Below are 15721 nucleotides of genomic sequence, written 5' to 3' on the forward strand. Positions count from 1 at the left end.
CCTTTATTGCCCTTCTGCCCTTTCATCATATGAGCATGCAACAACAGTACTATCTGTGGAGCAGAGAGCAAACTTTCACCAGATAAGAAATCTGCCGGCACCGTGATCTTTGATATCCCAGACTTCAGAACTGTGAAAAGTAAATTTCTATTATTTATAAATTATCTAATCTTAGATATTTTGTTATAGCATCCTAAGTGGGCTAAGACAGTAACAAACTTTTTTTTTTTTTTTTTTTTTTTGCTTCAAAGAAAGTATTTCTGGTTTGTCTTTATTTTTCCATCTCATCTTCCATAAATGAAGATTCTAACACAGACACCTTATTCATACCAATAGTGTTCCGTTCATGTCCATTTGTTGTAAACTATTTGTGATAGATAATACTTATTCTTGTATTAGAAGCTTTGCTTTGTTTTCTTTTTTCTTGAGGATTATAAAGGCATATAAGACAGTTTTCTAAACACATTCACCTACATGTGATTCCCAAATTTTAATGAAACATGTCTCTGGTATGTCTCAGAACATAAATGTTTCAGATTTCATATTTTTTTTAACTTCAAACTAACAGTATCATACCAACAGAAGTACCAGTATTCTAGCACCTTTGAAAACAGCATGGAATATCAGAGTAGTGGAACATTGAAAACTGGTATTGTAAGTCACTCTTCTGTGGGCAATGGGGAGCCAATAAAGATGTTTAAACAAGGAAATTACAAAGATGTATAGACACACACATACTCTGTTAGAGTTGTAGGAGTTGCAGAGTATTAAGCCCACCTCCCTCCGTCCCTCTGTCGGAAGGTCAGCAACTTCAGCATGAGTCACCAACAATGCACATAGGAAGTTGATTAATGAGCAAAGAAGAGAATGGAGAAAGGCATGGAGGACATCTATTATTCTCCCCTCATCATTCATTCACTCTCTTTTTAAAGTAAAAACAGTTATCTGAACCTCTTTTGAAGAATCGCCTGAACCCCCTAGTAGCTCATTTAGTTTGGGTGGGTTTGATTTCCCCTTCAACTTCAGGGATGGCTGGAAATGATTGGTTCAAGAATTAATCATATATCTCAAATCTGGAAAAAAATTCTGAGGCCCAGAATTTCTGCTTGTGTGGGGAAAAGAGCTCTTTATTTCCAGTTAGACTGCTTGAGTCATTGTATAATGAAGGGGTGAGCTCTGAGTCACCAGATAAAGTTTGAGGACAAAGGCAAAACAGTGGGAGATGGAACTGGAGGCTACAAAAGAAATAAAAAATCAATATTAACTGAGCTTCTATCCAGCTAAGCCTGAAGGCAGTTCTGAAATTTTCAATTGTGTGGGTTAATCAACTCTTTTGTCTTTTTTCCTGTTAAACCAGTTTGAATCAGGTCTTCTGCCACTTGCAACAGAAAGAGTCCTAAGTAACACTAAGGAAAAAACAGGAAGCCATCCATCAGGACTGAGGAAATGGTAGGAAGAAAGAGACTTATTGGACAGAAGTCACAAAGGAAAGTTTTAATCTCTCATTTTACAGGGGTATTATTCATGCTAAATATCACACAAATTGCTACCTCTTCCCTAATATAAGTTAAGCATTATAATATCTGTAATATCTGTGACTCATAGTGTGGGCCCAGATGCCAGAAAAACATGGGTTCAAATTTAGTTTACTCACTTTCTGCCACTTAAGATCTGTGCATTCTTGGGCAAGTTACTTCTCTGTTCTCTAATTTCAATTTCTTCCTTTACAAAATGGTGACAGCAGCTGCAACTTGAGTTACTATAAGGATTAAATGCCACATTACATAATGCCACGTATATGGTTATGGTAAGCACTTAATTCAATTATATTATTGATATTTTTCTTTTTCCAAGCTTATTGGAGATATCACTGGGGGAAATAATTTGTTAGATGTGAAACTACCAATCTTCCCTGCTTCACCATCTATCTTTACCTCTTCCTCTTCCATTTTAATACAAGTGATGACCCTTAATGAAAGATGCAACCCTTCTCCCCTGTCCAAGGGTGACCCTTCCTCTTTTCTTCTTTATCACACATTCTCTCAACTCCTTAGGAATTTTTCTCTACCAATTATTTCTTTTTGTCTTCTTGTTTCCCCTCCACTGGGAATTGTCCTCATTGTCTTAGTTAATTTTATGTTGCTATAAGGGAATATCTGAAGCTGGATAATTTATAGAGAAACAAGTTTTATTTGGCTTATAATTCTGGATGGCTGGAAAATTCAAGGTTGGGCATATGCATTAGGTGCTTCCACTCATGGTGGAAGATGAAGGGGAGCCAGTGAGTGCAGAGATAACGTGATGAGAAATGAAGCAAGGAGGTGGGGAGGTACCACGTTCTTTATAACAACCAGCTTTTGTAGAGTGAGAATTTATTCACTTCTGAGGGAGGGCAACCGCCTATTACTGATAAGGGATCTACTGCCATGACCCAACACTTCCCATTAGGCCCCACTTCTAACACTGGATCAAATTTCAACATGAGGTTTAGAGGAGACAAACATCCAAACTACAGCACCCATTTTACAAAAAACACCTCCATACTAAAACTATCCTCTCTTTGACTCTCTATCCATAGTTTTCAATGTGTGATCTGAAGAGCTTCTGTATCAGAATCACCTGGATGCTTGTTTAAAATGCAGAGTTCCAGGCTCCACTCAGCTGTAGTAAGACATATTGGTGCTCCTGTACCTACATTCTAACAAATAAGCCAAGTGATTATGATGTACCGTAAAGTTGGAGAAAACTGTTCTCTGGGCTCTCCATGGTACCTGGCAATCCTCTAGCTATCTAGCTGCGACCCTCTCTCGTGTATACTGTGGGTATTTTACTTTCTCACATTCCTCAAATTGTCAAGAGCATGAATCACCACTCCTCTAACTCATACTCTGATTTTGCAGAAAAAAAAAATCAAAGAAAAAAGCCCCATGAATCTCCATACCATGATTGTATTTCACCCATGCCTATTCTTTCTTATTTCCCTCCTGTAAACATGGAAAATACACACTTTGCTTTCTGAAGCTAATTATGCCACTTAAGCTCATTTCTCATTTTCTCCTGCCCTAAGCACTTCATCGAATTTCTTATCCTGTCTTTCCTTATCTGCAAACTTATTTCTATCAGCATTTAAACATATATAAAGCTTCTCTCATTTTCAAAAGACAATTCTCCCTTAATTTCATGAACCAAACACCTCCAGCTACTGCATTTTTTCATTCCCTCTTCTCAGCTAAACTTTTAAAGATGTCTACACTTACTTCCCACTTGCATTCAATTTCTGCCCCACTATTGGATTAGGACCCCACTATTTCACTGAGACTGCTCTCACTTAATTAACAGAAGATTAATTTGTTGTTAAATCCACTGGACACTGGACCTTACATTACTTGGCTTCTCAGTTCCATTTGACACTATTGTCCATTCTTTTTTTAAAAAACCTTTTTTCTCTTGGCTTCCTTGATACCTAAGTACCTTATAATCTACATATTCAAAATTAACTTGGTAATTTCTGCTTAACCTCCTTCCCAGGTGAATGGCATCATCTGCAAGTTGTCCAAGCCAGAAACGTAGAGTAGTCATCCTTGACTCCTTCCTCCTTCTCACTTGTTAACTACCTCTTACATGTTTCATAGCTGAATTGCTGCAACAGCCTCCTAACTGCCCTTTCTCCAGTTTTGTTCCCATCCAATCCAGAGTAATACTCTGGAGGGAAAGATCACAGTTATACTGGCCACTAGATTCTAAATATTTGCTATAGGTAAGTTTGAAATTAGGCATCAAACTTCCTGACAACCAAGGCAAAATTGAAGGGAAAGTAATCTTCATACTTCTTAATGCTTGTTCTAATTCTAACACTCTAAACCAAATTTCTTAGGAGGAGATTTATAAAGGAAGCAATAAATGATGTAATGAACAATGGCTCAACAACATTCCTATGATATATCCTATAATTTCATTTGGCAAGTATTTATGGAGTACTTACTACAAGCCAGGCACCATGCTTACCACTGGGGATAAAACAGTGAATGTAGCTGTTTCTTATCTAATCTCATTATTAAAACCGAGTTTTTGCATAATATTAAATGCAATCCTTTGAAGACAATTTGGCTGGGAAAGGGCTTATTTCCCAAGCCATCCCTGCCTGGTAGTTTAAAACCAGGGTCAAAATAACAGCTACTCAGTGTTCCCCTGCTTCCTGCAACCACCCTAACACTGCCACCTACATGGTCCTGCCCTGGGTCAGGACTTCCTCTCTCTCTTTTTTTTTTTTTTTTTGAGATGGAATCTCACTCTGCCGCCCAGACTGAAGTGCAGTGGCACAATCTCAGCTCACTGCAACCTCTGCCCCCACCCGTGTTCAAGCGATTCTCCTGCCTCAGCCTCTCGAGTAGCTGGGATTACAGATGTGTGCCACCACACCTGGCTAATTTTTGTATTTTTGGTAGAGACAGCGTTTCACCATGTTGCCCAGGCTGGTTTCAATCTCCTGACCTGAGGTGATCTGCCTGCCTCAGCCTTGCAAAGTGCTGGGATTACAGGCGTGAGCCACCGCACCCGGCCCAGCCTCTTTTAAATTGCAGCTCACTGACACTACTATCACACACAAAATATGTCTGGACTCCCCATGGTCTCACGTGTTGACAAACAGTGCTTTTAACAACCACATGAAATCTGCTATTTTCCACCCTCACTTACTCTGGTTTCCTTTGGAGATCTGCTGCTAAGTTGTTCCCCACACCTCCCCATACTCCCCCTCCAACACAACACGTGAGCCCCGACAGGACCATTGCTGTATTAGTCCATTTTCACACTGCTATAAAGATACTACAACTTATAAACAAAGGAGTAAACTTACTCACAGTTCCGCATGGTTGGGGAGCGGGGAGGCCTCAAGAAACTTACAGTCATGGCAGAAGGGGAAGCAGGCACCTTTTTCACAAGTTGGCAGACTAGAGAGGAGAAAGAAGGAGGAATTTCCAAACACTTATAAAACCATCAGATCTCCTGTGTGGAGAGAGAGAGATCCTTCTTTCTCTTCTTATAAAGCCATCAATCCTACCGGATTAGGACCTCACATTTATATCTTCACTTAACGAAAATTGTTACTGGAAAGGGGTCCTGATCCAGACTCCAAGAGAGAGTTCCTGGATCTTGGGCAAGAAAGAATTTGGGGTGAGTCCATAAAGTGAAAGCAAGTGTATTAGAGAAAAAGAGAAACGAAAGAATGGCTACTCCATAGACAGTGCAGGGGCATGGGCTGCTCGACTGAATATATGTATGGTTGTTTCTTAATTATATGCCAAACAAGGGGTGGATCATTCATGAATTTTCTGGGAAAGGAGTAGGATTTCCTGGAACTGAGGGTTCTCCCCACTTTAGACCATATAGGGTAACAGCTGGCCGCAGCATTCGTAAATTGTCATGGTGCTGATGGGAGTCTTTTAGCATGCTAATGCATTATAATTAATGTATAACGAGCAGTGAGTTTGACCAGAGGTCACTTCCATCAACATCTTGCATTTGGTGGGTGTTGGCCAGCTTCTTTACCACATCTTGTTTTATCAGGAGGGTCTTTTTGACCGGTTTCTCATGATACCAGTCCTGCTGACCTCCCACCTCATCCTGTGACTGAGAATGCCTAACCTCCTGGGAATGCAGCCCAGTAGGTCTCAGCCTCATTTTACCCAGCCCCGATTCAAGATGGAGTCACTATGGTTCAGATGCCTCTGACAAAATCACCTCTGTCCAAATACAGTCACTTAGTGGGTACAAATTTGGGGGGGGGGGGAACACAACTGAGTCCATGGCAAACAGTATGTGATTTTGAATCACATCAGCACACACAATAAGACTCTGAAAAGTGAGTCCGTTGGCTTGGCTGGGGAGAAAACTGTGACAATGTGTAGTGTTCCAAAATGATCCTTCCTGCATCAGGGAGCACTCAGAACCTTCCAGCTTGGTGAACAGAATTTGCTCTCAGGCCAGAAGCCATGCTCTGTAAGTATGTTGTCTTTACATCTGGCCCAGTTCGATCCAAAGATAGGATTTAGAATGATTAAAGAAATAGATGGCATACACCGACTCTCCTCACAAATGTGTCTCCTCTCAATTTGGCCTTCACCTTCAGATAGACACATAATGGATCCCAGATCGTGTCCTGTTGCAAAGATCCGGGAATACAGGCTTGGGATACCTGTATATCAACAGAAACCAGACTAGCAGGTGGTAAGCTTGGCATTGTCCTGTGTTCTTAGGCTCTTTTTCTTTCTTTCTTTCTTTTGAGATGGAGTCTCCCTCTGTCGCCCAGGCTGGAGTCCAGTGGCTTGATCCCGGCTCACTCAAACTCCGCCTCCCGGGTTCACGCCATTCTCCTGCCTCAGCCTCCCGAGTAGCTGGGACTACAGGCCCCCACCACCACGCCTGGCTAGTTTTTTTTGTTTTTTTTTTTTTTTTGTATTTTTGGTAGAGACTGGGTTTCACCGTGTTAGTGAGGATGGTCTCGACCTCCTGACCTTGTGATCCGCCCGCCTCGGCCTCCCAAAGTGCTGGGATTACAGGCGTGAGCCACCGCGCCAACTTAATCACTGGGACACCCACAGGCAAGGCCTGGCTTTTTCCACAAAAAATATTCTGGATGGAAGTAAACACATCAGTGAGCTTAAAGTTCTACATGATCACAGTGACTTAAACTTGAGAATTTTTTAAAAAGAGAGAAGGGAGTAGTAAATGACTAAATATAAAGCACCTAGTGCTGTATTTCGCAAATGGTAATCACTCAGCAGGTGTCTCAGCTCCTCGCTTCAGCAACCAGGCTTCCAGGACCGGAAGGAAGTCTTCTGCATTCAAAACTAGACTCAAACTACTCCCCTCCACCACCCAGTTCTACTCCTGTGCTCGCGCTCCTCCTGCCTGGCAAATTCCATGGCCCGACAGATTCACTTCCATTCCACGGCCGGACCAGGAACGTCAGTGGGCCACCCATGCCTGGAAAACGGCTGGCTGGGCCACAGCGGCGAGGTCCGCTGCAGAGCCGGGCTGGTACAAGCCACTTCTTGGGAGCCGCGGTACGCGCAGCCTTGTGGGAGCTGTAGTTCCCGCAACTCCGAGTCTCCAGGCGAGGCGTCACTGCAGGACTCGTTTTCCCGTGCTCCTGTGCGCGGGTCCACTTGGGACGGGTCCCTGGGTAGGTGAGGTGGGTAGGAGCTTGCTTATAGAAAAGTGGAATCGAGTCGTCCTTGTTAGTGGAGCCGCTGCCGCCAGGGAACTCAGAGCCGGTTCCTGTTCCTTCAAGAGTGCTGGAGGCCAAACTTGAAATACAAGTTTAAGTTTCCCCATCGGGCAAAAGATAAGGATCCGAACTCCCCCGGCCCGGTGTGCAGCAGGAGCGACCAACCCCGACCCGGGTTAAAACTCCCAGGGACTCTTCGCTGCCGCCACCTCCTGTTCTCTCCCCACGTTCCCACTCGGGGTCTCCCTCAAGGCCGGGAGGCACAGCGGTCCCTGCTTGTTGAGGGGCTGGATGTACGCACCCGCGGGTTCCCGCGGACTTGGGGGCGCCCGCTAGCCCCGGCGCCCGCAGAGGGCTTGTGTTTGCCACCTGCAGCCTCAACCCGGAGGGCAGCGAGGGCCTACCACCATGATCACTGGTGTCTTCAGCATGCGCTTGTGGACCCCGGTGGGCGTCCTGACCTCGCTGGCGTACTGTCTCCACCAGCGGCGGGTGGCCCTGGCCGAGCTGCAGGGGGCCGATGACCAGCGTCCAGTCGACTGCAGCCTGCTGAAGTTGAAAATGGTGCAGGTCGTGTTTCGACACGGGGCGCGGAGTCCTCTCAAGCCGCTCCCGCTGGAGGAGCAGGTGAGAGGTCGGCCCGGGCCGGGGCTGGTGGGGCGAGGACCGTGTGCCAGGCCAGGCGTCTCGCCGGAACACACATCTTCAGAGCTTTACTCGCGCGGAGCGGGGCTTAGGTTGGGTCCAGAAGAGGGGAAAACAGCAGTAGCCAGTTCCTCCCCAGGCTCTTGAGCAAAGGACCTGCTGCGGGTAGGACAGCCCCGGAACTTCCCGTTTTGCCCTGATGGCGCAGTAAGCGCTTAAGACGCATGGGAATCGCCTGGGGATCCTGCTACGTTGCAGATTCTGATTCAGCAAGTGTGGAGTAGTGCCCCAGGTCAGCATTTCTATTAAGTGGCTGGGTGAACATGAGTACAAGGGTGCAGTGCACTTCTGTGTGACAATTTTGAAGGTGGTTTGTCAGCTGAAGGGACTTTAGTGACAGGAACCACTCTTAACTGAGATCACAGTGGATAAGGTCGTTGCCTTTGGAAACAAACTTTATAACAGTTTTTTCTCAGGGTTTGCTGGAGGCCATTTGAGATCTGAAGTTTTTTTTTTTTTTTTTGTAACAAGTGTATTCTAGAGTTCTCTTTTTCTGTTTAAGGTTACTAAACCTATAGTGGAAGGGATTTGAGGTCGGAAAAAATTAAAAATGGGCTAGTCTGTGGCTGTTATGTCTTAAAAGTCTGCCTGGTTTTGTCAGGATAATTATAACTAAAGCACGAATAGTTTTTAAAAAATTACTATCTTTCCTGGATGTGACTTTTCACAGCAGAAAGGCCTAGTGAAGAGGAATAGGCAACCTGAAATCGCCAAACACCCAGGTATTACACTTGTGGAGTGATGTATCGTTGGTCTTCCAGGTTGGTGTTGGAGGAGGTCCAACAGATTGTCCAAAATTGATGTTAGGTATACTCTTCATAATCACAGTTACTTTCTAGAAACCTTCAGGATTGTGTCTTTACATTGTACAACTGGAAACCTATTTTTCAAAATTGGCCACACATGAAATTAAACTTCTACAGCATTTTCCACATACATAAATACATTTGGAAGGCACTTAATTCTATTACCAGGTTTCTAGTTAGCCTTACTCTGGCTGTACCACTTGCTCTCTAGTACTGGGATTTCTTCTTTCATTTTGATTCTTTGATTTTTTTTTCAGTCTCTTACTTTGCCTTTTTATATTAGATCACTAAATTTTCCTTATGATTTTTTATACAGCCCATCTCTGATGCTCCCCTTCCCCCACTTCTTCTCTATTCTTGGTACAGAAGGACTGGGGAATCATATGTAGGAATATATATTATATTTACCTAGAAGACAAAAAGTTATCAGTGGTAACAGAGAGTAAAACTTTGAATGTGCAGGCCTAGACCTAGTATGTACCATATATATACACCCTGAAGGCCCTAGGAAAAGATTTAGATTCTTTTAGGGCTTTGTCCGTGAGGGAGAGTGGGTATGTGATGGGTATCTTCTGCCTTTATGGTTGAAGGGTCCATTGTAGCTTAGGATACCAGCTTCATTCATCTTCAATCTGTGTAGCCACAAAATAGCATCTGAATCCATGGCCTGACTTTGCAATTAGAGAAGGCATATTACCTCTCCTCTCTGCTCATATTCTCCAGAATTTAGGCAGATGCTTTAAACATCTTTGGTTATCTAGTATAAAGTCATGTGCATAAAAATCAGGGGTGAACCAACTCTCTTTCAGTTTAGGCTGTGAGCAAATATTAACCTCTTAAAACGTGTTTCTGGATAGTCTCTGTCAGGTGTTCATTTCAAGATCCAATTTGATAGAGATTGTTATTGGAATTTTTTATTTTATTTTATTTTTTTCTGAGACAGAATCTTACTCTGTTGCAAGGCGGGAGTGCAGTGGTGCGATCTCGGCTCACTGTCATCTCCGCCTCCTGGGTTCAAGCAATTCTCTTGCCTCAGCCTCCGGAGTAGCTGGGACTACAGGCACACGCCACCACACCTGGCTAATTTTTGTATTCTTAGTAGAGACGAGATTTCACCATGTTGGCCAGGATGGTCTTGATATCTTGATCTCATGATACACCCGCTTCAAGCCTCCCAAAGTGCTGGAATTACAGGTGTGAGCCAGCGCCCAGCCATTATTGGGATTTTTTAATCTTCTTGGTTCTGCTATTAATTATAGTCAGAAGGGACTTCCTGGCAAAACTTTTTTGTCTTTAGTACATGTTTCCTGATTTCTGACTGGTTTATAGATTAATGTATGTGACAAGTCACTTCATTCAGTCATCTCACAAATTCTCAGAAAGTAGCATGATTTAAAATTAGATGTTTTGGCTCGGTGTGGTAGCCCACGCCTGTAATCCCAGCACTTTGGGTGCAGTCCCAGCTACTCGAGAGGCTGAGGCAGGAGAATGGTGTGAACCTGGGAGGCAGAGCTTGCAGTGAGTTGTGATCGCGCCACTGCACTCCAGCCTGGGCAACAGAGGAAGACTCTGTCTGCAAAAAAAAAAAAAAGAAAAAAAAAAACACTAGATGTTTTGGCTGGGTGCAGTGGCTCACGCCTGTAATCCCAGCACTTTGGGAGGCTGAGGCAGGTGGATCACAAGGTCCGGAGTTCAAGATCAGCCTGGCCAAGATGGCGAAACCTCCTCTCTACTAAAAATACAAAAATTAGCCTGGTGTGGTGGGGGGCGCCTGTAATCCCAGCTACTCAGGAGGCTGAGGCAGGAGAATTGCTTGAACCCAGGAGGCGGAGGTTGCAGTGAGCCGAGATCATGCCACTGCACTCTAGCCTGGGTAATAGAGCAAGACTCCATCTCAAAAACAAAAAACTAGATGTTTTATTGTTTTCTTATGGCTTGAATGGCTGTTGGTTTAACCTGTTTTGCTAAAAGATTGTGCTTTGGACATAAAAATATAGAACTTGATTGGCCTTTTTTAATTTTTCCTAATCATTAGAGTAGATCCAAATGCACTATCAAAAGAAAAGATTTGGCACTGCTTCCAGGCTTCCCTCAACTCCCCTGGGTGTCAAGATGGCCTCCACCCAGGGAGGTTCCTCAAAAGAAAAGATTTGGCACTGCTTCCAGGCTTCCCTCAACTCCCCTGGGTGTCAAGATGGCCTCCACCCAGGGAGGTTCCTCAGTTTTTATAAAATAAAGTCTAACCTACCCCAGCTTCACTGTTAATTAAGACATTTGGGTCCTTATTTATTTGACAATATAGATGAGCTGGGAAGCATGTCAGTATCTTTTGTTGCTTAGTACCTTTCCAAAGCTCAGCTAAAAGAAGTGGTATTCAAGAAGCATTACATGAGGGATGTGCTAGTCAGTCCACCCATTCTTCGGGATCAATAGTTCTTAACCGTGGTGGAACATTGAAGTCAACTGGGAAGCTTTAAAAAATATACATGCCAGGTTCTCCTTCTGAAGAATTCTAATTTAATTGGTCCAGGGTATCCAGATAATGTAAAAGACTCTCTGGTGACGCTTGAGAATTATCTGGACTGAAGAGCATTAAAAAAGTGGAGGCCTCCCTTTTTGGGGGGATAATCCAAATGTGATTATCCCAGGATGGGACTCAGGCATCAGTAACTTTTAAAAAATGTCCTGGTAATACCAGTGTACAGACAAGGTTTAATATGATTGCTTTATTTTAAAATCTACACCTGGAAGGTTTTTCTTTACTTTTATGTAGATTTCTTCTTTTATTTGGAATGTAGTATATCAATCCCAGTACAGAATTGCCTTCGCTGAAATGTGCTTTGGTAAGAGGCTATCATTCTGTGTTGAGAGAACTAGGAGAAACAGTCCCACAGAACTCATTGCTGTGACTGCTGAAAAGATGTTCATTATATTACTCTATCCTCTTTATGAGGACCCTTGGGAAGAATTTGTCTGTTAGCATTAGAAATGGTGTGCTTCTCCTGCACAATTGGCTTGCCTTTTTCTTTAGTCTAGCTGATCAAGTTTCTTTCTTTATGTAAAAGTCCAGAAGCTGGGTGCCAAGTCTGTTGCCCACCTATAGTAAGTAAACGGATCTTCTTCTTGTACATATTTTAGTAACCGTGTTACTACATCCATTTCTTTGTCCCTACATTTGTTTGCTTTTGTCTTTCTTGCCTACTTGGGATTGGTTGTCTTACTATATTTTAATTTTTGCTCTATCTACTTTATTACCCCTTGAAGTTGGGTATACATAAAATAAGTAAAGTTATCAAGTTAGTCTTTGCCACTAACTGGGAAGCTTAAGAGCAGGAATGAGATGAGAGTGTGTATGTGGAGTGGACACTATTATATGAAACTGATGTATCATCCGTTCTTGAAAATCTGAAAACTTGTACTCTAGACTTGACATGACCTGGACTCCAGTCTCCTAGGAGACACCAAGGGTCCTCTCTTGGTGAATGTGCCTAACAGGAGATTTCTTAGTGAGGCTGAATGGCCCTGTGGAGCTTTGTGTCACGCCCTGACACTGGAACTACATGAATGGATAATTCAGTCTTGCCTTTAAAGGAGTTTTCAATGTGATAAAGGAGAGAGACAACAGACAACAATTAAGGGAATATGTTGGGAGCACTGGGAACACAAAGGAGGTGTCTCCAAATGTCCAAAACTGAAATCAGCTTTCCACCTGTTTTTCTGTCTCAGTCTTAGTTTTAGTCAAGGAATACCTCCATTACTAGGCTCAAAAATCAAAGTAGTCATTTTTGTTGTTGTTGTTCCTCTGTGTTTACCTACCAACACAGTCCCCAAATAAAGCTTTCATTTACTCACTTGCCAAGTCTAACTCACATGTCTTACATCTATCTCTTCTATTCCTACTGGCTTAGATGAGGCCTTAGGCTCTCACGTGGGCTATTGCTAACATCTCAAAATAGGCTTTTCTGCATCTAGTCTTCCCATTCCAATTGTGATATATGCTGCCAGGTTTCAGATTTATTCTGTGGAGCCCCTGGGCTAAGGTGATGTTGAGCAGCTGGGGCTGTAGGATCCTACTCCTACTTCAACTAGAGAAATTCCAGTTTTTGCCTTATGTGTACAAATCTAAGTTTAACTTTACTCGGTGTTTTCTGATTTAAAAATTGGAAAACCATTCCCTGGTTGAGGCAGACCAAACCACTTCTTTGCCATACACATTCTTCACCATCTCTGCTTTGCTCAAGCTTTCTAGTTATTTTTGGAATTCTGAATGCCACCCTTTTTAAGTACAGATACTTGCTTGTCTAAATACTATTCATTTAAAATGCTATTCCCTCAATGAAACTTCTCCTGAATCCCCAGCCAGAAGAGAAGGTCTGTCTTGCTTTTGAACTGCTATGCCTTCGTATGGTTTCTTGCAGCACATGTCAGCTTCTATTATGGCATTGCTGCCATTTACATTCACAGCTGGCCTTTTTTTCTTTACTAACTTGAAAACCCAGGAAAGGCAGGGTCAAGTTTTCTCAAGATGGGTATCTTCTACAAGAGCTGGCAAATTGTTAGAGGTATTAATTGTACCTACTGTGTGTGAGGCCCTTTGCTGGGAAACAGAGGTCAGTAGATGACCCAGTCTCTGTTCTCAGGAAGCCAAGTCTACTGAACAGGACAGACCAATAAAGGAGCTTGTTTAATACACTTTGGTAAAGGCTACTAAAGAGAGCCACTGAAGCAACGGTGAAAGCATAAGGCCATGACCAAGGTTTCTGGGAACATTTAAGTTGAGTCTTATGGAGTGAACAAAAGTCTTTCTAGATGAATGAGGAAAGAAAATTCCAGGCATAAGAAACATGATACTGAAAGGTCTTGAAATATGAGAAAGAAAACAAAGTTGTGTGGCTAGAGAGTTAAGTGTGTAGAATAGGGAAGAAGTGGTAAGGGGGCTGCTAGAGAGGAGGTGGGGCCACATGAGCCATGAATCCTTGAAGGGTTTTTTATCCAGAGGGCTTAGAGTGTCAGAAAGAGGGAGAAGTGATTAACTGTGAAAGAAGGAGGAAGGCCTCTCTATGAACATCTGGTCCTCTGATGTGTCAGAAGGAGGTTCAGGTGTTGGAGACCAGGTGCCAGTGGGACTGACACGTGCCTTTGGGAAGAATGGAGGGCTCCCTCTATGCAAAGAGAATCTGAGGCTCCCAGTGCCATTATCCTGGGATAGTTCTGGGAGGGATGAAGATAAATATGATGATATGTGACATAGTAGGTTTCTAAATGTTAGTTTTAAAACTAAACAAAGTAGTAGGAAATTGAGTTAAATTTTTTTTATTATAAATGTTATAGGAATTCATATTTAGAAGATAACCATTGAAAGCTGGAGTGGTCAGTGATGGGGAAGTAAGATTTGAGCTATCCTTGAACATTGAAAACAAAGTGATGGACAGATAGGAACAGGAGTCCCTCCAAGCAAGAGAAGCAAGCTGGAAGGCATCTTTGCAAAAGCAGTGGGCAACCAGGGGAGGAGAGAAGCAGTGAAGCTGAGTACAGGGGCTGGGCAAAGGGGTAGAAGTCCTTTTATAAAATTTATTTTTTTAAGAGATGAGGTCTTGCTATGTTGCCTAGGCTGATCTTGTACTCCTGGTCTCAAGTGATCCTCCCACCTCAGCCTCCCAAAGTGCTAGGATTACAGGTATGAGCCACTGCACCCAGCCATGATGTAGAAGTCCTTGAAGGACAGATGTTTACCTCTGGGACATTAGGAAAAAGCTAATGTCTTAGCTTTTTTAAGCTACAAGTATGTAGCTTAAAAAGCTTACATACCTGTAAGATGCAAGTGGCTTAGCAAGATTAATTAGGTGATTTTGAAATATACAATGCATTATTATCGTAGTCACCATCCTGTACAATCGATCACTAAAGCTTATTCTTCCTGTTTAACTGAAATTTTGTACCCATTAATAAAAATCTCTCCTTTCCCCATTCACTGCACGCCCCCCCAGCCTCTGATAACCACCATTCTGCTCTCTAATTCTGTGAGTTTGACTGTTTTAGATTCTACATATACAAGCATATCGTGAAGATATTGCAGATTCAGGTCTAGACCACCATAATAAAGCAAATATCGCAATAGAGTGAGTCTCACAATTTTTTTTTTGTTTCCCAGTGCATATAAAAGTTATGTTTACACTGTTCTGTATCCTGTTATGCAATAGCATGTCTAAAAATGTACATACCTTAATTAAAAAATGCTTTGTTGTTAAAAAGTGCTAGTGATCACCTGAGCCTTCAGTGAGTCATGATCTTTTTGCTAATGGAAGGTCTTGCCTTGAGTTGATGGCTGCTGACTGATCAGGGTAGTAGTTGCTAAAGGTTGGGGTGGCTGTGACAATTTTTAAAAATAAGGCAACAGTGAAGTTTGCCACATTGATAGACTCTTCCTTTCATGAAATATTTCTCTGTAGCTTGTGACACAGTTTAATAGCATTTTACCCACAGTAGAACTTATTTTGAAATTGGAGTCAATCTTCCCAAACTCTGCCACTGCTTTGTCGATTAAGTTTCTGTAATAAATCCATTGTCGTAATTTCAACAGTGTTCACACCATCTTCACCAGGACTAGATTCCCTCTCCAGGAACCACTTCTTTGAAGTAACTTCTCATGCATTCAAGTTTTATCATGAGATTGCAGCAATTCAGTCAAAACTTAAGGTTCCACATGTAATTCTAGTTCTCTTGCTATTTCCATCACATCTGCAGTTACTTCTTCCACGAAAGTCTTGAATTTTCAAAGTCATCCATGAGGGTTGGAATCAAATCTTCCAAACTTCTCTTAATGTTGCTATTCTGACCTCCTCCTCATAAATGTTCTTAATGGCATCTAGAATGGTGAATTCTTTCCATAAGGTTTTCAATTTACTTTGCCCAGATTCATCAGAGGAATCACCATCTAGGGCAACAATAGCCTTACAAGATGTATTTCTTAAATAATAAAGAC

At 42.6% G+C, this 15721-nt stretch overlaps 1 protein-coding gene and 1 long non-coding RNA gene across 2 annotated transcripts in view; one reads left to right on the top strand and one right to left on the bottom strand.

The window, feature by feature from the left end:
* The window catches only part of LOC119624224 (uncharacterized), a 29159-nt gene extending 24199 nt beyond the window's left edge, over positions 1–4960 (bottom strand). Inside the window, exon 1 of the long non-coding RNA XR_005240239.2 lies at positions 4856–4960. This is a non-coding gene — a long non-coding RNA (uncharacterized lncRNA). The remainder of the gene's footprint in view (positions 1–4855) is intronic.
* Positions 225–15721, top strand: part of ACP6 (acid phosphatase 6, lysophosphatidic) — a 30974-nt gene continuing 15477 nt past the window's right edge. The window contains exon 1 of the mRNA XM_008019348.3: positions 225–7855. Within this exon, the coding sequence (XP_008017539.2) occupies positions 7637–7855 (219 nt within the window). The 5' untranslated portion in view covers positions 225–7636. The remainder of the gene's footprint in view (positions 7856–15721) is intronic.

The sequence above is a fragment of the Chlorocebus sabaeus genome, chromosome 20 (assembly GCF_047675955.1).
Source record: "Chlorocebus sabaeus isolate Y175 chromosome 20, mChlSab1.0.hap1, whole genome shotgun sequence".
NCBI classification, from domain to species: domain Eukaryota; kingdom Metazoa; phylum Chordata; class Mammalia; order Primates; family Cercopithecidae; genus Chlorocebus; species Chlorocebus sabaeus.